The sequence below is a fragment of the Chelonia mydas genome, chromosome 5, assembly GCF_015237465.2.
Source record: "Chelonia mydas isolate rCheMyd1 chromosome 5, rCheMyd1.pri.v2, whole genome shotgun sequence".
Classification (NCBI taxonomy): domain Eukaryota; kingdom Metazoa; phylum Chordata; order Testudines; family Cheloniidae; genus Chelonia; species Chelonia mydas.
The window spans coordinates 12,851,288-12,872,979 of record NC_051245.2 but is presented as its reverse complement, the minus strand read 5'-3'; the positions used below and the strand labels follow the sequence as shown (position 1 = coordinate 12,872,979).

General features: G+C 42.9%; 1 protein-coding gene across 2 annotated transcripts in view; it reads left to right on the top strand.

The window, feature by feature from the left end:
* Positions 1 to 21,692, top strand: part of LOXHD1 (lipoxygenase homology PLAT domains 1) — a 303,450-nt gene that overhangs the window by 214,741 nt on the left and 67,017 nt on the right. For both annotated transcript variants that reach the window (XM_043547366.1, XM_037902822.2), the window contains 5 exons: positions 3,269 to 3,431; positions 7,386 to 7,540; positions 9,120 to 9,329; positions 11,540 to 11,663; positions 19,336 to 19,544. In XM_043547366.1, coding sequence (XP_043403301.1) covers positions 3,269 to 3,431; positions 7,386 to 7,540; positions 9,120 to 9,329; positions 11,540 to 11,663; positions 19,336 to 19,544 — 861 coding nt within the window. The remainder of the gene's footprint in view (positions 1 to 3,268; positions 3,432 to 7,385; positions 7,541 to 9,119; positions 9,330 to 11,539; positions 11,664 to 19,335; positions 19,545 to 21,692) is intronic.

Genomic DNA, 21,692 nt, shown 5'->3' with positions numbered 1-21,692 from the left:
TTTTTAATGTTACAAATAACTGAAATGTACTAACATCAAGAAATGGAACTGTGCACCAACACTGGGTGGATCAGTATTAAACACTGTTACAGTAGGTTACAGTAGGTGACAACTTTAGAATGTTAACCCTAGTCCATTAGTTCAAAAGGTCACTTTTCTCACCTTTGCCCTCGTGAACGGTAGCACATCGTTGGAGAGATCCAAAGACTGCCCAATGGCATTTTCAAGCAATCAAATAGCAAGCAATGTCAGTGTATCATTGGCCATCATCGATCAAAGATACGTTTTAATGAGCCTGAGCTTTGAAAAGCTGTGCTCACCACTCACGACTGTGACAGGCAGCGTGAGCAGAATCCTCAAAGCTATCCACAAATTACCAAAGTGTCCTTGAGCGCTGCCTCATGAATAAATTGGAAAACTTGGAGTGGAGAGTGCTTCCTGTATGGCAAAATGTGACAGAGGTCGTCCAATTCGACATAGAGGTCTTCATCATTGAGGTCCAAACATTCCCCATGTGTCAGCGTCTGGTGAAGGTCCGTATTGTTCAAGAGTGTTTTCCTGTCTGCTGGCAGCTTACTAAGATCATAGGAACCCCCCCCCCCCCTCCAATCTTTTCGTAGTGCTTCATTTGTCCAAACCTTTCTTTGATGGACACTCGAGCAGAGTCAACGAGTGAGCAAAAAAACTCCCTTTTGAATTTTTCTTCTAAGCTTCCCGTCACCTCATCTCTGCTCTCATAACAAAACTGTATCTTCTTCCAATGAATACGAGTTTCCTTGAAGACAAGCTCAACTCCTAAGTTTTCAGCCATTTCTTTGGCAGCAGTGATGACATCTTCAAATCCATTGTCTCTGTAGGCCACAATGAAATCATGGCAGCTTCTCATTAAAGTAGTAGCGGTCACGATGTCCATCGATGGAGTTTGTAATGCCTGGCTTACAACATTTGGTTGGAACAGGATATTGTGCCAAACCACAACTGAGACCAGAAATTTGAAGTCAATGATCTGGTTTGCCAGGCTTTGCACCTCCTGTTGGATTCCAGCTTTGACTTTACTTGACTGTGGCAGTTCCATCAGGGTGTCATAAACCTCAGTTACTTGATACCTCACTGGCTTTACACTGTCAGTGAGGCTCTCTGAGAAAGTGTCACTTAGCCGCTTCCTGGTCAGATTTGTAACATTGTCCATGAGGATCTTCCACCTGATAGTTGATGCTGAAAACAGGATGTGTCTCCTTTGCAGTACTTCAAAGAGAGATACTGAATCTGAAGCAGATGACACTGCTCCTGACAACCAGGTTGAGAGACTGGCAGCCACAAGGCATAAAGAAAACGCTTGGATTCAGCACAAGGATCCTTGCCTGGACGACACTGTTTCTTCCCTTCATGTTGACACCATTGTAGTAGCCTTGGCCATGGGAATCCTGAAGCTTTATTTTATTCTCATTCAAAACATTCATGAAGAGTTCTCTTAGGCCTTTTCCAGTAGCATCATACACAGACCGGAAACAGATAAAATGTTCCTTTACTTGGATACAGCTATCCTTGTCGTCAATAAATCTTACTGTAAATGACATCTTTTCATTATGACTAATGTCGGGAGAGCAATCCATTATTACAGTGTAGTACTTCACTTTGCGAGCTGCATCAATATGTTATCAAGCCCCTTCTTTGCCATAAGGTCAATCAATTTGTATTGAATTGTTTTGCAGCAGTACTGATCCATAGCTTCTTTACGAACCACTTGACATAGGTGCTCACACATGACATCATCGTATTTCCCAAGGAGCTCTACCAAACCGAGGAAATTACTGTTATGTTTGGTGAACAACTTATCTGAGTCCCAGAAAGGCAAATTAGTCTATGCAAGGAAGAGGGTAATTGAGATCAGAGGCTCAAGACTCTGCTATCAGATGGAAGCAAGTCCATGGAGGGTTTCAGAAACAGGGAGCACTAAGCTACACAGGATCTTTAAATGAGCGGGAATGCCTGTGGAGTCATTTGAATATAGATTCGAGATGGCCCTACAGAGAGGAAGGGTAGTCCGGTGGTTAGGGCACTAGCTTGCAACTCCGGTGATTTTGGTTCAAGTCCCAGCTCTGCCACAATCTTCCTGTGTGATCTTAAGCAAGTGGATCAGAATAGCACTGTCCTACCTCAGAGAGGTGTTGAGAGGATAGATACATTAACGATTGCGGGGGGACATATAAGTACCATCGATATAATTGTGTATAAATGTTACATGACAGACAATGGCACATAGCTGTTTGAAAGACAACAACATGGAGCTGCAATAGTCAAGGTGAAAAGACCTGAAGCCCTGGATGAGGATCCCATTTGAGATGGAGTCAAGGCAGTTAAACATTCAAAAGCTTTTTCTTTCTTTATGCTGTGTAGTTTGTGGGTGGTCCGGAAGTTAACTTTGTTCTGTTCACACTTATGGGATCGGCAGTTTACATGAAGATTTATGTCCACTTCATACAGAGTTACCCTGGTTAAATAACATTTTGAAGGCCTTGAAGAAGCCTGTTACTTCTCCTTAGTAAGTGATCTCACATTGATTTTATTTGCTGTTCCACTGTTTTCATTTCTTCCTTGATAGGACAGAAATCATGCTTGTTTCTCCTAAAGTAAAGTCGAAACAAAGGAAAAAATTATTTCCCTTTTTTTCTTAAAGTACTCATGGGAAATGGCTTGAGAGTGCTTGAGTTTTAGTATTTTATTGGGAAAAATCATGAAGTTTGCACTTCAGCAAAATCCTGGAGTATGTACTCAAGCAAAACTACTGACTTCAAGGAAAGTATTGTCTGAATAAGGACTGATAAAGGGTTGCAGGATCCTGCAAATCCATATTCACAAACGTCTTCAGTGGGAGGATACTACTGGTAATAATGGTTTTCAGGATCAAGCACTGAACCCACTGAAATTAGAGAGGGAGAATACCTATTGGATTATATAGTCAATCCCCTGTTAACTAGTGGAGTAGTGTACTCTGCATTATCTAGTGCTTTGGTTAGTCTCATTTGAGTGCAGTTTAGCTTTTGATACTGAATAATAGAAAGGGTTTTATTACCTAAAAGTATACTTTGTTCTGCTTCATTGCATACTTGCGTTGTCTGGTTGTTGCACTTAACACAGTTTTTAATCTGTGCATACACACATACTGGAATTCACTGTGCTTGCAAATCAGTGGCTGTGTCCAATGGCTGAGAAGCAACTAACTAGTTCTCCCTCTAAAAAAGAATATGTCTTTGTCATATTACACCAGGGTTCGGAAACAATCACATTTCCATGTCAAAGGTGGCTTGCAAAATCTGAAGATGATGGCGAGATTGTAAGAGAACTTGTACCATCTGATATCTTTACTGAAAAACTCCTGAAAGATGGGACACTAAAGCAGATAGAACAGGAAGTTGAAGAACCACTGGAAAGTAAGTAAAATTCCACCACACCTTGACTTATTATTTTGACCCTTTGGAACAAGCCATTTGGATATGTAGTGCAGGTAGATGCATGCTACTAAAGGTTGCTTGTTTGCAATTATGGCCATTGAGTGAAAAATCAATCATTTAAGCTGCCATATTTTATGTGAAAAAGCTAGTATGTCCCATCTGGATTACTGTAACTTCTGGCCTCCTGGATGCCCAACATGCTTCCCATCCAGTCCTCACAAACACAGCTGCTACAATCATCTTCCCTGGCTGCTGTTCTGATTGTGTCTCACGTACATCCTTTGAATTTCTCTGTTGGCTCTCCTTTACACACAAGTTTCCAACATCTTGTCTTCCAGGCCCTGCAAGTTATTTGTCCTCATCTAGTTATCTCTAGTTATTTGTCCTCAACTAGTTATCTCTAGTTATTTGTCCTCATCTCCTGTCGTATTGTCCTCCACCCCTTCTGCTCCACTGACCAGCCTTGATGCCCCATTTGTAGCTTTTTTCCATGATTGTCTTTGCACTTTCTTCCACAGTGCCCCTTAGGTACATAACACCCTCCCAGACCTGGTCTGCAGGGCAGCTACCCACTCCTTATTCAGATCCCTCTGTAAGTAGGTTGAGTTCCTATCCTGCTGTGAACAGAGAAGACAAATGCTATGCAACATCTGGATTTACACTCTTCCTGGTATTTGGCTTTCTAATGTAAATAGTAACCACACAATATAAATTTCAGCCTCAACTTCTCCCTCAAACTTGGCTGTTGCTAAGGATTTCTCTGCAAGACCTCCCTGACCCAACCCTTAGTTACCTCTGCCCTAGAGAGAGATTCTTACCCTTCTCATATTCTGATTGGAGCTAATTGAATCCAACTGCCAGTATTGCTTGCCATCTTCTTTCAGGGTTCAAGTACCAGGTAAGAGGACAATTCAACCATGGAAATCATCCAGTCCAGTATTTCTTATTCTCTTTCACAGCCTGATTTGTATTTATACTATGCCTAGGGCCCTACCAAATTCACAGCCATGAAAAATGTGTCACTGACCTTTTGTGTGCTTTTACCCTATACTATGCAGATTTCACAGGGGGAGACCAGTGTTTCTCAAATTGCAGATCCTGACCCAAAAGGGAGTTGTGGGGGGAGGAGGGGGGCGGTGTCGCAAGGTTATGCTAGGGGGGTCGCGGTATTGCCACCCTTACTTCTGCGCTGCCTTCAGAACTGGGCAGCCAGAGAGCGGCGGCCGTTGGCTGGGCTCCCAGCTCTGAAGGCAGCATCCTGCCAGCAGCAGCGCAGAAGTAAGGGTGGCAATACCGCGACCCCCCCTAGCAATCCCATAACAGGCCATCCTTACTTCTGTGCTGCAGCTGGTGGCAGCTCTGCCTTCAGAGCTGGGCTCCCAGCCAGCAGCCGCCGCCCTCCAGTTGCTCAGCTCTGAAGGCAGCGCCGCTGCCAGCAGCAGCACAGAAGTAAAGGTAGCAGTACCGCAACCCCCCCTAAAAAAAATTTGCGACTCCCCCCCATGCACAGAATTCCTTTTTGGGTCAGGACCCTTACAGTTACAACACCATGACATTTCAGATTTAAATTGCTGCAATCATGACATTTTCAATTTTTAAAATCCTATGACTGAAATTGGCCAAAATGGACCGCGAATTTGGTAGGGCCCTAACTATGCCATTCTGTCAGTGTACATAATGTATGCACCCCTAAGGCCTTTTGTAGTTATAAGACGAGCTAGCAGGTCAAAGTGAGGACTAGACAGGAGCCTGGGGTTTACCTGAACCTGCTAACTCCTATTACAATTACAAACTGCCTTGTCTTCATTAGGATTTTACCTCGTGTTAGTTACCAGATGTTAACTAACACCAGGTAAGAACATGTTTTTTCTAGTGAAGACAAAGCCTTAGAATATTAAGTTCTTTGAGTCAGGGACTGTGTCTTCTGAATTGTTTTTACAGCTGATTTTGGGCACTAGCCCAATATAAATAATAAAAAATAACAGCTTCCTTCACTATAGTCGTGCATTCTGTCCTGACGAGCTACTGAAAGGATATGCAAAGAATCAAATTTAATAAACTGATTATGCAGAACATATGTTGGGAGCACTGCACCCATTATTAAAGTGCAAAAAGAACAGGAGTACTTGTGGCACCTTAGAGACTAACAAATTTATTAGTGCATAAGCTTTTGTGGGCTACAGCCCACTTCATCAAATGCATAGAATGGAACATATAGTAAGAAGATATTTATATATACATACAGAGAAGGTGGAAGTTGCCATACAAAGTGTAAGAGGCTAATTAATTAAGATGAGCTATAATCAGCAGGAGAAAAAAACTTCTGTAGTGATAATCAAGATGGCCCATTTAGACAGTTGACAAGAAGGTGTGAGGAGGATACTTAACATAGGGAAATAGATTCACTATGTGTAATGACCCAGCCGCTCCCAGTCTCTATTGAAACCCAAGTTAATGGTATCTAGTTTGCATATTAATTCAAGCTCAGCAGTTTCTCGTTGGAGTCTGTTTTTGAAGCTTTTCTGTTAGTCTCTAAAGTGCCACAAGTCCTCCTGTTCTTTTTGCGGATACAGACTAACACGGCTGCTACTCTGAAACCTATTAAAGTGCAGTTATTTCTTGGCTGGAACACCACAGTTTAACTGAGTATAGCAACGCTGCACAACAGTTTAGGACATAATGTCAGAAAAGTACTTTATTCAGTTAAAACTGCAGGTGAAATTTAAGTAGGTACATTGTAATTAACTACCCAAATTGGAATTTGGCCAGCATGCCAGAGTTAACACCTCTACTCTGATGAAAAATGCCAAAGTATCTTTGATAACCACAAGCCATCAGAATATCTTTTGTTATGGCACCTACTGCAGCATAATGCTCTCTGTGGTTAGTGAAAAAACAAAGCAGAAAAAGTGAAATTGCAGCAAACCAAACAAATATTTTCAGGGCTAAATGAACCTGATCCGTCTCCCACTGCAATCACAGGGAGTCTTTCCACCGATTACAATGAAAGGTGGAACAGCCCCTGTATTATTCTGAGAGCTAAGTGTGAAAGGACTCTAAAAAAAGCAAAAAAACCCACACCTTATCTGTGAAGCTATTAATGTACACAGAAGTATCCCACCATCAAACATGGTAAGTCTCCATACCCCAAGTTTCTGTGCCTCCAATAAAAAGTACAGCTTTTTCTCCTTCTCATTTTTGAATCGTGTGGGAGTAGCATGGAAAGCTGCCAGTGAGACTCTCTTTGGGGTTTACATGGCACTAATGTGAGTAAAAATCTGTTAGCTGCTATTTGCGTTTCCAGGGAACATTCTTTCAGTCACTGTTTGTTCCCCTCATGTAAATGGGGCGAAGCAGATACATGGAAATAGCTGCATTTAACACATTAGAAAAGCACCTTACTAAAGATTGTTATGAGATTTCATTGGATCACTGTTGAGTGAGCTCAACAAAGAAGATACTTAAACAGTACAACTCCAACATGTCTTTAATTAAATATTGTCCGAGCAACAAGATTCTGGAGTCTGCCCTCTTCTTTCAGTGCCGGGAATTTATACGGCTAAGTCCCATTAACTCTGGTGGAAATTTCCGATTGAAATCCCTAGAGCTTGTTTGTGGAGGATAGAATATTAAGAATCCACAACTCCAGACCACTTAACCCTCTCATATGCAGTGGAGAGCAGATCCTGAAACGTAATCATGAAAGACGCTGCATTCACTCAACTCCCATTGACATTAGATGAAGTCAGTAATAATAAGGATACTTAGCATCTTTAATTGCACGTTTTGTGGTCAAGGCACTGTAGAGACATTAACTAGGTGGGAGTTCATGGGAGCTCAGCACCTCTTACACTGCACTCAGCATATAGGATTAGGCCCTGAGAATCCATCTGCTCCCAAATCATATATTTAGATCTCTGTTTCTTTATATAGTTCATACATACAAGATAACTGTGTTCACTGGCAATATCTATGGCGCTGGGACAGATGCAAATGTTTTCCTGACTATATATGGAGACCTCGGAGACACCGGGGAGAGAAAACTCAGCAAGTCTGAAACTAACTCCAACAAGTTTGAAAGAGCACAGGTACAGATGAAACTGATTGATAACATTTTCCATATTGCAGGCCTTAAGCAAAGCGATGAACAAATCTTGTAACTGCTCTTCCCTAATGGGAAGTACCAGTCTGCAAGGATGGTCAGAACTGATGGATCATGTTTATTACCTCTTAAAACATTACATTTTCAATTTAATGTTGGTATTTATGTACTACAATGATAGGCTCTATAGCAATCCCTAAGATGGACAAGATCTTTCTTTGCTTGGAATCAGTGAGATAGGGCCAGTCTGGCCCATACCAAGCCTCCTATATTTCAGCTGCAAAATTGGAAGTATCCAGTGCTTAATTTTTGCCAGGGCTAAGCCTGGGCACCTCTTGGCTTGGCGGTTCATAGCCCCGGCATCTGTGGGCTTGCTGCATCCGTTATGAAAGTAAACCAATTGCTTGAGCCTGGCACCTCTTTCGTTACAAATTAAGCATCGGAAGCACCAATAATTGAGGGCGTGGTTACCATCCCTTGAGCTGATCTGTATCTCCTAAAAGGAGGGCAGCTTTGGTGAATCTGACTATAATGTGTATTATAATTAATATTGGGGCATCATCTCACGACACATTTTTGTAAGCTCTTAACATATGATTGTACTGTGAGAAGTGATGTAAAAATGGCACTAGGTTGTTCCATGTTTGTCACTCCATGATTTCCAGATCAGTGTGCTCAATTTAAAAGTTACCAACAGCCAGCCCTGCAGACTCCATATTATATCTGAGGGTATGTCTACACTGCAAAGAAAACCCACCCACCAAGTCACAGAGCCTGGGCCAATCAACTTGGTCTTGTAGGCTCAGGCCGTGGGACTAAAAATAGCAGTATAGATGTTCATGTTCAGGCTGGAGCCTGGGCTCTGTGACTTTCCCTGCTCACTGGGTTTTAAAGTCCAGCTCCAGCCCAAGTGGGAATGTCTGCACTGCTATGTTTAGCCCCGGCCGCAGCCTGAGCCTCGTGAGCCCAAGATAATTGGCCTGTGCTCTAAAACTCGATGCCGTGGGTTTTTCTTTGTAGTGTAGGCATACGCTGAGAGTCAAGCAAGTTTCTTTCCTGCTAATTTCACTAGCAATTGCGTATGCATAATAACCAAGTGCAGAATTTTCTCCATTGTCTCCAGTGTGTTGCACCAGGTATAAATGATAGCAGAATTTGGAGCTGCAACTGAAATGTAGTTAACAGTTCAGTTGTTGTGTTAACCAGAGGAGAATGCAGCTCACTTTCTCTTAGCTCTGTTGTCCTTGGCGAGCTAACAGCAGTAAACGGTAAAATTTTACTTTTGACACTAAAGTCAGCAGATACCAGCTCCAAGTGCTCAACACATCTATTCCCTTTGAGTCAGAGGGTGAGTTTTTACGTAGTCATGTTCACAGCACAACTGCACTTTAAACCTCTCCCTCTCAGGACAGTTTTAACGGACACAGAATCTTTTACAGACAGCTCTGCTGCAGCTTTTAATCAATTACTGTCCAGTAAGGTTGGGTTTACACATGCATTGTACTCCATTGTATATATTAGCTATTGTCCATTGAGAGAAACTATTGCTATTAAACATCCTGTAGGAGGATAAGTTCACAATACAGGCCGTGGACCTGGGCATTATATACAAGATCAAGATTCGTCATGACAACACCATGCTGAATGCTGACTGGTACCTGGAAAAAGTGGAGATTCTGGATGAAACCACAGAAGAATTGTACCTCTTTCTGTGTGAGCGCTGGCTTTCTACAAAGAAGGAGGACAAAAGGATAGAGCGGACACTTTATGAACAGGTACAGTAACAACAGCTAGCGCAGTGATCCTGACCCAGGCTTCTGAGCACTACCGCGTTGCTGCTAATAAAAATGAGATGCATGGCCTTTCATCTGGTTGCAGTCCAGCACAGTTCATGAGTGGCCTGACCATGTTACCCCCTGAAGGTTGTGTTTTGGCCTATGTAAAATGAATTGATGGTTCTCTCTCTGGTCCTCCATCACTGACTTCTTTTGTTTGCAGTCTCAGTGGAGAGGCCAAGGACTGAATGGTTAGTGGAGACTTACCCTCTTCAGATCAGGAGCCAAGTGCACTGACAGGGCTGGGTAGAGAATTCTGCTCTGTTGCTGCCTGCGCTGACCCTACCCAGCGGATAAGTAATAGATTTCTCTCTCTGGAGTTCTCAAGCCAAAATTCCAGGTTGCATGGCCCCTGCCTCTCCACCCATCAATCCTAATCATCGAATAGGGCAGCACCTTTCATCAGCCCTAAAAATATGCAGTAAAATGTCCTCTTACCAGCACCTGGAAAGGCTCCGTATGTATTGTTTAATCAGTCTAATACAGCTAATTAGAATTCAAAGTACATGTATTAATTAAAATTAGCAAACAGGATTAAGTTAATAGGCGCTTCTTGCCTTTACACAGGAAGGCACAGCACTGCAGCTGATTAACGTCTGTTGTGTTTAAGGGGTTTGCTTTACAAAACATAGTTACATTTTAATTGAAAGTTACTACTAAAATTATCCAAACTCATCCCAGGTATAGTCCCAGAGAGGTAAGCAGGGATGATCCTGGTGCCTTGCATCTAATATAATTACAGTTCCCAGCAAAGAGTCCTCTGAGTTCTTGTGGTCACGCCCACCAAATTGCTCATATTAGTTCCTTCTCAAAATCAATTAGATAAAAAAATGAAATGGTTGTGGGGAAGGATTCTCATGTTAACTGGGCTATGACACAAAACCCATCTTCAATAACTGTTCTAAAAATATAATAGCTTTGACATTTAGGATTATTCAGCTTTGTAGCTTTTGTTTGACCTTTGACTTTTGTGTAGTGTGGATCAACTACTCCAACAGCTACAGTGTATGTCTTATTCAGCAAATCTGTGGCTACTCTACCTGTCTACCTTGCCTGTGGTCATTGCTCTCACATGCTGTGTAGCCAAGTCACAACACATCTTTGTTATGTACATTAAGGGCATGCCAGTGGCCTTCATTGTAGCTGTCAGGGTTCCCTCCCCACTCTGAACTCTAGGGTACAGATGTGGGGACCCGCATGAAAGACCAATTTCTACCAGCTTAGGTTAAAACTTCCCCAAGGCACAAATTCTTTGCCCTTGGAGGGTATGCTGCCACCACCAAGTGATTTAACAAAGAATCAGGGAAAGTACCACTTGGAATTCCTATTCCCCCAAAATATCCCCCCAAGCCCTTACACACCCTTTCCTGGGGAGGCTTGAGAATAATATCTTAATCAATTGGTTACAAAGTGATCATAGACCCAAACCCCTGGGTCTTAGGACAATAGAGAAATCAGTCAGGTTCTAAAAAGAAGGATTTTATTTTAAAAAAAAAAGGTAAAAATCACCTCTGTAAAATCAGGATGGAAAATAATTTTACAGGGTAACAAACGATTCAAAAACACAGCAGAACTTCCTCTACGCTTAGTTTCAACGTTACAAAAAACAGGAATAAACCTCCCTCCAGCAAAGGAAAAATTCACAAGCAGAACAAAAGACACACCTTGCCTGGCTTTTACTTACAATTTTTGTAATATGAGAGACTTTTAGGATGGTTTATAGGAGAAGGAGTTTTCTGACCTGATGCTTCTCTGCTTCCCGAGAGAACACACAAAACAAAGCCTCCCCGCCCCAACCCCGCGCCAAGATTTGAAAGTATCTTCTTTCCCCATTGGTCCTTTTGGTCAGGTGCCAACCAGGTTATTTGAGCTTCTTAACCCCTTACAGGTAAGGAGGAATTCTAGGCTACCCTTAGCTATGGTTATGACAGTAGCACTCATGGAAATGGTAGAGGTAAGGTCATTACAGTAAAGTAAATGGATGAGCTGTAATAACTGATGAGGAGTCATGCTTATGAGAGCTGTACTCAGCAAAAACTACATGGAGAGATAGAGGGATTTCATGTTATGTTGCTTGAGGCATATAGGAACAGCTGGCAATGCAGTGAGCACTGAACCTGGTTACCTTCACATGTGTGTGTTCTAATTAGAGCTATGATGGTGAACGGAACAGCCTGGGTGGCTCATCTCTCAGCTTGAAGAGCCAAGATAGAAATGCAAATGTGAAGAATAAGAAGAAACTCAGCTTGAACGGGTCTGCCCAGGAAGGCTCATGTAAGAGAACTGTGTGTGTGTCTGGATGCACGTGTGTGTTCTTGATTTGAGTTCTTTGGGCCATGTGTTTATAGTGGTGAAGACCAAAGTGGGGCAGAAAGGTAAATTGTTCTGGTCATCCTACAGCTGTACCCCCTGGAGCTGTGATCCTATGGGATCTCATAAACTCAGCAGAATCAGGCTGGATCGGTTCTTGGATCTGTTTGTGTATTGCTATTTCTATAGTGGTCTTCACCATAGCAACTGAATAATCCTGCACAGTAAAAGGCACTTCCTATACTTCCAGACTTCTTCTTTCCCTCCCGCCTAAATCTAGGTTATGTAGCGCTAGAGCCCGGGGATTGAGTCCTTCATCTCCTGTGAAAACAAATTCTACAAGCAACGTGTTTTGTGTGACATGAGCACATAACTAGGTAGATTCTCCAAGAACACCCTCTCCACAACCGCCCTGAGGTGAAACCTGCACGGGGAACTTCTAACACAAACCCAGAGCTCCTTAGGAAGCAGTATGGCTGGTTCGTAGGGGGTGCTCTTTTCGTCAGGTCTGTGTTGACTCAGTACTTTCTCATGGTGTTGCTGAAGGTGCTGTCTTTTGCATGAGACTCTTGGTGGGCATTAAAAATCCCATGACTCTCTTGTAAGAGTTGGGGTGTTAACACTCATATCCTGGACAATTTGTAGCTCATGCAACTGCATTCTGACTCCTTAAAATCCCCCCTGCATTTTAATTTGGAAAAGGGTTCTCACTTCCCCTTTCCTAATCTGCAGTGTAATATTACTGTCAGCTGCTAAACAGCTGCTGTGTTTCATGTGTGCATTCGGTTGTGGGCAAAGTGATCCCTGCGTATATTGTTTGTTATCATTTGTTAAGCACTAATTGTGTGATTGGCTTTGTGCAAAACTCAGAAGAAGATTTCATCCCAGGCACATGGAGCCTCCTTCCAGCCAATGTCACCTTGATATCTAAGTATAATGCCCTGATCTTGGATGGGTGACCAGGGCACGGGGAACCTTACATATTCCACTTAGCACCTACTGGTGCAGGGACCAGTGGCCTCAATACCCCTGAGTGCTAGGATAATACAAGGATGAAGGAAAAGCCAGGCAGGCACTGGCCCTCCTGGGGTATAATAGCAGACATGTCTAGATGGTTGTGAGAAGGGCAACACCTCCACTAGACTTGTAGCCAATCAAGGGGGAGCGGCCAATCGTCTAGACTTACAGGATTTGAGACAGGCAGCTAGCCCCTTAGATGAACAGGGCTTTTTGGGAAGACAGCCACCTCCCAGACACACAGAATCATGCACCAGTTCCCTCCTCCACCCTCACCTTCCGGACACCAAGGATTTGAGAGGGGGAGAGGAAAGGCAACTCTCTGGGAGGGACAGGATTGGTGGAAGAAGTTGTACAAGGCATATATAGTTTGTGCATTCAAGTATGCAAAGCTCTTTGAGATCCTTTGCCATGAAAGGGGCTATATGTATGTAAGATGTGTTATCACCAAGTAACAGCCTCTTCTGTACTGGTTAGAGGATCGATTTCCAGTGAAGACTTTTACTTGCTGCTTGTATCAGATGCTCTTTCCAGCTCTCGCTCTCTCCCTTCTGAGGCCTCATGTCCTATGTGGCATTTTAGATCTAAATTAAACTCTGTGGGCCCTGAAATTCTGTGGCACTGTTTGCCACCCGCTACTCTTATCCCATTCAAGACCCCTCCCTGCATGGCACAGTCAGTACAGTATGAATGGCAGTGTTTAGTTAATTTGATTTTCAATTCATTTATTTTAATCTGCCCCCAGATTTTCAGTGTGCTACAGATTTTGCTCCTGCAATGCGTAGCTGCATTGCAGAAGCTGGCAGGCTGGTGATTTCCTAGAATCATAGAATATTAGGGTTGGAAGAGACCTCAGGAGGTCATCTAGTCCAATCCCCTGCTCAAAGCAGGACCAACACCAACTAAATCATCCCAGCTAAGGCTTTGTCAAGCCGGGCGTTAAAAACCTCTAAGGATAGAGATTCCACCACCTCCCTAGGTAACCCATTCCAGTGCTTCACCACCCTCCTTGTGAAATAGTGTTTCCAACCTAGACCTCCCCCACTGCAACTTGAGACTACTGCTTCTTGTTCTGTCTTCTGTCACCACTGAGAACAGCCGAGCTCCATCCTCTTTGGAACCCCCCTTCAGGTAGTTGAAGGCTGCTATCAAATCCCCTTACTCTTTTGCAGACTAAATAAGCCCAGTTCCCTAAGCCTCTCCTAATAAATCACGTTCCCCAGCCCCTTAATCATTTCCGTTGCCCTCTGCTGGACTCTCTCCAATTTGTCCACATCCTTTCTGTAGTGGAGGGCCCAAAACTGGATGCAATTCTCCGGGTGTGGCTGAATAGGGGGGAATAATCACTTCCCTCAATCTGCTTGCAATGCTCCTACTAATGCAGCCCAGTATGCCTTTAGCCTTCTTGGCAACAAAGGCACACTGCTGACTCATATCCAGCTTCTCGTCCACTTTAATCCCCAGGTCCTTTTCTGCAGAACCGCTGCTTAGTTAGTCGGTCCCCAGCCTGTAGTGGTGCAGGGGATTCTTCCATCCTAAGTGCAGGACTCCGCACTTGTCCTTGTTGAACCTCATCAGAATTCTTTTGGCCCAATCCTCCAATTTGTCTAGGGCCCTCTGTATCCTATCCCTACCCTCCAGCATATCTACCTCTCTACCTTTAAAGGCTCTCTTCCCAATGACAAAGGCTAGAGACTTAATTTTTTAAGAAAGTGAAAGCATTGATTATGGAGCATAATTGTAAACCAGCTGCTTTTAAAATGGGGTATTTTGGGGGGCCATTTATGCACCTTCATGATCTCAGTATGCATGGGCCCTGACAGTATTTTGCTCTGTGTTTATAAAGCACGTGGTCACCGTGGCATCTGTACAAACATGCAGCATTTAACAGCTAAAAAACCACAGCTAGTGTTACTGGTTCTCCTCTCTTGCTTTTTCCATTTTCAGGCTTAGGTTATGAATCTGATTTTATGTTGCCCAACCCACCCTGTAACCTACTTGTCTTGGTGCCACTCAGATCTTCCTCTTGTTCTTCACTTATTCCAGGATGAGCAGATCCAGTGTTGTGCTTGTGAAGGAGGTGTACTCACCACCTGTAGCACGCCCTTGTATCCGGGTGCAGTGCTGCAAGGATCTTTGTCTCCAGTGCCTCCAACTGGCTGTCTGCCTCTTGCCATGTCTTCCGTGCCTCAGCTCTCTGGCCAAGTCACAGGAAGTTCAGTCATATCACTGTCATATCACTGTCAGCTGGGAGGGTCATAGGCAAGGCTGAGCCTGGCCTTAAAGGGCCAGCCTTCCTGTGACAGTGCTGCAATGAGAAATAAGTGAGGTCATTCTGTAATTCGCACCTTCCTTCTGATACTGCTTCCTCAGCGGAGGAAGGAATAACTGCCTTGCATCCATCATCTGGGCATTCCATGTAATTTCCCAAATCACGTGTAAAATCTCAATGTCTTCCATTTGGCGCCATCGCTAATGGAACTGTAATGGTTTCTGTGTTCTTTTGCAGGTATAGCAACTTTTAGGCCTCCAGTACTTTCAATACCTGGAGAAGTACCACATCCCCAATAAACGAGAGAGGTTGTCCCATGCCCCAGAGGAACAAACAAAGACGTTATTTTGTAGTGGTGAGGGCACAGGATTGCAAGCCAGAATGCCTCTGCTTAACTCATTGGATACCTTTGGGCAGGTCACTGAGGCCCAGATTCTTAAAGGTTTTTAAGCATGTGCTGTGCTCAGTGTTACAACACCTAACTGATTTAGGAGCTTAAATCTCATTTTCAAAAAGGATATAGGCACTTAAGAGACAAAATCCCATGAACAGTCAATGTGATTTAGGCTCCTGGGTGCCTAAATCACTTGTAAAAAAGGAAACCTAGGCTCTTATATCAGTTTGGCGTTGCAACGCTGAGCACAGCAATGCTTAAGTACCTTTAAAAATCTGGGCCTTAACAACTCTCAGCTTATCCATATGTAAAATGGGGGGTGATAATACTTTCCTAGCTCACGTGTGCTGTCAGATTTAATGCTTGTAAAGTGCTTTGAGTTCTTTGAATGGAGCATGCTATTTAAGTTCTATATAGTATTAGCAGTAATTGTATGAAGAAAGCCATTTTAACCTACCACAGGATGACAGAATGAAATGGTCTTCCAGTGGAAGCACTCTCCAAAAGGCATTCAGAATACTCTTTAATTAAGGTGGGAGGCTACACCTTGACATGTCTTGTGGTGTGTGTCAAATGTATGTAACCCACATTGTGATCTTTTCGATGAAGAGGTGCCATCATTGCATTGCTTCAACAATTGTACTACAGTGATTTCATTGCACGCTCATTACACGGATGTGCACAATTAAGCATAATTGGTATTGTATAGTGTAGAATAATTCTTGCCTAATGTTTAATTCACTTCTGTGCTGTTACAGTCAATTTCAGAAGCCTGAAATTGGGGTTGTATGAAACTCATTGGTTTCAGCTCACAGAGGAAAGAACAGATTTAATTTGCATGAAGTCATGCCCAGGTGTACGTTTCAAGTTCAAACCAAAAGCAAAAACTTGATCAACACCACTGTGCTAGAATCATAGAAATGTAGGGCTGGAAGGGACCTCCAAAAGTCATCCAGTCCCGCCCCCTGTATTGTAGCAGGGCCAAGAAACCTAGATCATCCTTGAGAGGGGTTTGTCCAACCTGTTTTTAAAAACCTCCAGTGATGGGGATTCCACAGCTTTCCTTGGAAGCCTGTTCCAGAGCTTTATGGTTAGAAAGTTTTTCCTAATATCTAACCTAAATCTCCCTTGCTACAGATTAAGCCCATTGCTTCTTGTCCTACCTTCAGTGGACATGGAGAGCAATGGATCACGGTCCTCTGCATAGCAGCCCTTAGTAGATTTGAAGACTGTTCTCAGGTCCCCTCTCAGTCTTCTTTTTTCAAGACAAAACATGCCTAATTTTTTTAAAACTTTCCTTATAGGTCAGGATTTCTAAATCTTTTATCATTTTTCTTGCTCTCCATGGGACTCTCTCCAATTTGTCCACAATTTCCTGAGGCGTGGCACCCAGAACTGGACACAATACTCCAGCTGAGGCCTCACAAGTGCCGAATAGAGTGGGACTATTACCTCCTGTGTCTTACATACAGCACTCCTGTTAATACACCTCGGAATGATATTAGCCTTTTTTCCACATTGTTGACTCATATTCAATATGTGATCCACTGTAACCCCCAGATCCTTTTCAGCAGTACAACCACCTAGTCAGTTATTCCCCATTTCGTAGTTGTGTATTTGATTTTTCCTTCCTAAATGAGTACATTGCACTAGTCTTTATTGAATGTAATATTGTTGAATTCACACGAATTCTCCAATTTATCAAGGTCATTTTGAATTCTAATCCTGTCCTCCAAAGTGCTTTAATCCCTCCCATCTTAGTATCACCTGCAAATTTTATAAACCTACTCTCTACTCGATTATCCAAGTCATTAATGAAAATATGGAAACCTTAAATCAGTCCAGAATCACTTGAACCTCAGCCAAGTGTTACTCAAAAGATTTGTGAGCCTTGCCCCCTGTAACTGGGCCTAAGTGGGTCACAACTGAGGATGCCAACTTCAGGACAAACTGCTGAGAAACAGGGGAAACACAACCTAAAACTGGTGATGGTTATTCCATAAAATATACCAAACCAGCAACAAAAATAAACTTCTGTTTCACTGCACTGGCTACCAAGAAGTCATAAAATCAATTTCCTTGGGCATTTCAGTTCTTATGTCACCACCAAAATCACTGGATTTAAAGATGAGTGGTTCTTTACAACCAGTCTCATCAAATAAAAGGTTCTTCTGATCCCAAAGGACCGGCCAGGTCAATATATAACTTAGATATTACCCAAAAATCACGCTGATGCCAATCCTTTAGTATCTAAAATGGAAAGGTTTAATCATAAAACGAAAGAAAGAAAGGCGAGAGTTAAAACTGGTTAAAGGAATCAAATACACACACCAATTGCAAAGTTCTTGGTTCAGGCTTGTAGCAGTGATGGAATAAACTGCTGGCTTGTTAAGTCTCTGGTTGCTTCCAAATCATTGGAAGGACCTCAGTCCCTTGGTTAGAATGCTTCCATTAGTATAAGTCCATAGTCCAGAGGTTTGAGCAAGACAGAGGCAAAATGGAGCTATTTCCAGGGCCTTTTATAGCTTTTGCCATGTGGAGGGAATCCCATTGTTCTCACTGTGGAAAATTACAGCAACAAGATGGAGTCTGGAGTCACATGGGCAAGCTATATGTCCATGTATTTTGCTTAGTCACAGCAGGAAATTCCATTAAGTGTAGATGAGCATCTCCCATGGTCCATTGTCAGTTAAATGTTCTTTTGATGGGCCACTCAATTTGAATAGTCCCTCCAAGATGTGCTGGCTACCTACTTGTGGGCATTACCCCAGGGGCAAACATTTGAAATCCAGGTATTGAGCCAATACTTATAACTTCAAATACAAAAATGATACGTGCATACAGATAGCATAATCATAACCAGAAAATCATAACCTTTTCATAGACATCTTACATGCCACATTTTGTACAAGATTTGTTGCAAAAATATAACGGTGGTTGCAACAATGATCTATATGGTCATATTTTAGTCAGATAATGCCACTTCCCTCCCCCACCCCCCAAAAAACCAATCTGTTGATTAACCTCGGCCAAGTTTGGAGTTTGTGCTAAGGTACATTTCACAGAGTTTTGAACATATTTTGTTGTGAACACGTTGTACAGCTTGGCTTGAAATGTTCTGAGAAGTCATAGGTGTATTCATCATCTTTCTCTTCATCATCCAACAGACGTACCCAAATGGGCTCTTGGAAACCACTTGAAAAGCAGCCTGTCACTGGAGAAACAGCTCTTCCTTACTAACAGCTGAGCTGAAATGTTTCAAAACCACTATAAAACTACCTAGTGAAGCTCCGAAGCTATGGTCTGAAGGATTTTTTCCCCAAATATATATTATATAATGTATAAATATTATTCAGTGTCTTACCTTTAATATGAGAACATTTATAGTTTTCCTTGATTATATAAAGGGACACTGGAGCCCTGAAAGTGCCCCATGTATCAAAGTGATCCTTGAACAAAGAACAAGGAGGAACTACAGTGGTACTGGGGATGTTCAGTCAATGATTCTGTTTGGCTTGGCGCTAATAGAGTTTTTTGTGCCTTTGTTATCCTATGAGTGTGTGAACTCTTTGGTCTGCTGGCCTATTTATGATGTAGGGCCTGAGTCTTGTTGACACTAAATTCCCTTAATGTAAATCAAAACCAGGCCCTTAGTCTACACAGGAAAATTCTGCACTGAAATGCACCCTATGTAACCTTATGGAAATGAATGGGTTGCGTGGGAGGTAAGTGAAGGCAGAATTTGGCCCTGTGTGTGTGTATATGGGAAAATTTCCCAGCACACGTTCATAGCCCAATCCTGCAAGGTGATGTGCATCTCACAGATTGAGATTACTCAACACCTCTCAGGAGGCACTCCGCACCTTTTAGGATTAGACTATTGGCACTTGAGATGTTGGTATCCTTGCGTCTCTGTACACGTTTTCTGATTAATGGAACTTTGTCCTTTGCAGTGATTCCATATCACCTCATCATCACTACTGGCACAGAATATGATTCAAGCACCGAGAGCCGAGTTTACATCATCATTACGGGTCCTCAGAAAGTGCAGTCAGGCAGAATGTGGCTGGATCTCCCGAAAGAAAAGAAAGAGTTTGCTGATGGCTCCGTGGAGAAGTTCTCTGTTATGGGATTAGATGTTGGGGAGATCAAAAAATTGGAGGTACTGTGTGAACAAAGAATGGTCATTGGAGGCTTGAATGAAGCATGTTTCACCTATCTTCAGTGTAGTTAGAAAAGGCCAAAAGAGGAGGTGTTTGGATCCAGAATAGAAAATGGGGTTCTCTCAAGTTGTTCTCTCACAAGATTTCGACTACACCCAAACCAGACTCAGCAAATAAGTCCCTTCTGGTTTTGGATCAGACTTAGAACCAAGACTTTAGAGGGCAGGTTCAAAATCTGCAAAATTTAAATGCCTTTGATATTGATGTCCCAGTTTTGTCCCATCTCTAATAAAATGACAGTTGCTCTTCCATAAGACGGTTGTTTGAACATCTTCAATGTAAATTTGTTTTTTTATCTGGTGCAGTTATAATTTATCCACAGGTGCAGTAAAAATAGGCTCAGGGATTTCCCTACACCCCCCCTATGGGGGTGTTTCCCCCCCCCCCGAATTTCCCCAACACCCGCCCCGGTTTTGTGAACTAGTTACATGCAGTGTTGCCAATTTAGTGATTGTTTGGAAATGTGAGTTGAAATTGAAACATTAATACACACTTTAAAAGCATATGCAGTGTATGATAAAATACGTGTATCTGAAAGAGTATAATAGATTTGAAAAGTATGAACATAGACTAGCTTCCTTGTACAGCTGTTTATGACAATGTCAGTGCATTCATTTTGGTGATGTTGGCCAACCTAATCATTTCAAATTATGATTTGTAAGCAAAGTCTAAATGAGCTCTCCCTGACAGCTAGTGATGAGCTGGGGGCTGGAGGGAAAGGCTTCAGGACCAGACTGTATTTACATTCACACATAATCTACCTAGGTATCCAGCAAACAGAGCTATGTTGCCCAAGTGATAGATTTTGGCTGGGGTTGGGTTACAAATCACTTGAATGCGAGGGGTAAAGAAATGTTGTTATTCTTATAGTATGAGTAAAGGGCAGTAGCACTGTACTTAGCCTGTGCTGATTGAGGGCATCACGAGAGAGGGTGGGGACAGGTGTTTTGCTTGATGGTCTGCCTGAGTCACAAGTACTATTAGACCTGCCCCTCTCCACTGTTTAAAGACAGAGCTGATTAGGCTCCATAGATAGTCTTTGTTTTGTTAAGTGACCACTACAGCTGAAATCACTGATAATCAGGTCTAAATGCTTAGACCTGCTGTGGGACAGTGTTTCTGTGGAAGAGATGGCCCAGTCCGCACTAGCAGTGAGGTTCCCCCACTGAGAGCTCAGCTAAAATCACTGAGAGCTGGGTGGAACCTCAAGAGACCATCTCGCAGAGGTCACAGTGGCAGGTGGCAGCAGAAGATGACGGCACAGGGCCATTGGCAACATAGCGATGGAGTGAACGGTGGCACAACGAACAACAGTGGCCAGAGGGAACAGTGAGCAGCTGGAGGAACGAGCAAGATGCCTTCTTGCCCCCTCTCCCAGAGGTGAACTCATGTGAAAGCACCTCTGAACTCTGAGTCTCCACTGACCAAGGACAACACCAGTGAGTGTTAATGAGGCTGTTACACAACACAGTTCTTGCGAACAAACATGGCCGTGGCATCGTACTTTCTATTTAAGCAAGAGATACCACACACTATAGACTGGAGGCCAATGTTAAGTGCATTGTCACTTGTTCTGAAGTTGAACACTGGTTCCAAACAAGACCAGCAAATGTTCGCTATCTTTCTGCAAGAAACTCAACTGACTGGCTAGACGCATGTGGTGCAACAGTGAAAGACTCAACAGTTGAAAAAGTGAAGAACTCTCTCACCACATTCAAAACATTTGCATACATGGCTTATGAATGCACCAATGTAAATGATCATCAAGTACTAAGTCATTGTGTATGTTATCTTGATGTCAGTGGTAGGCCAGTAGATGCATTTCTAGATGTTCGAGTTATAGAAGACAGATTGGTTGCATCTGTGACAAATCACATCTTAGAAGAGTTAAATGCTTGTCAATTGGACCCCAAACAGATGGCTGCTTGTGCATTTGATGGAGCTGCAAACTTCTGTGGAAGACATGGTAGAGCACAAGCTTTGCTCAGATAGAAGTGTAACCCTAGTCTCTCCTATATACACTGCAGAGGCCATCTACTCCAACTAGCACTGGTACAAGCTGCAGACTCTTCAAAACACATTAAAAA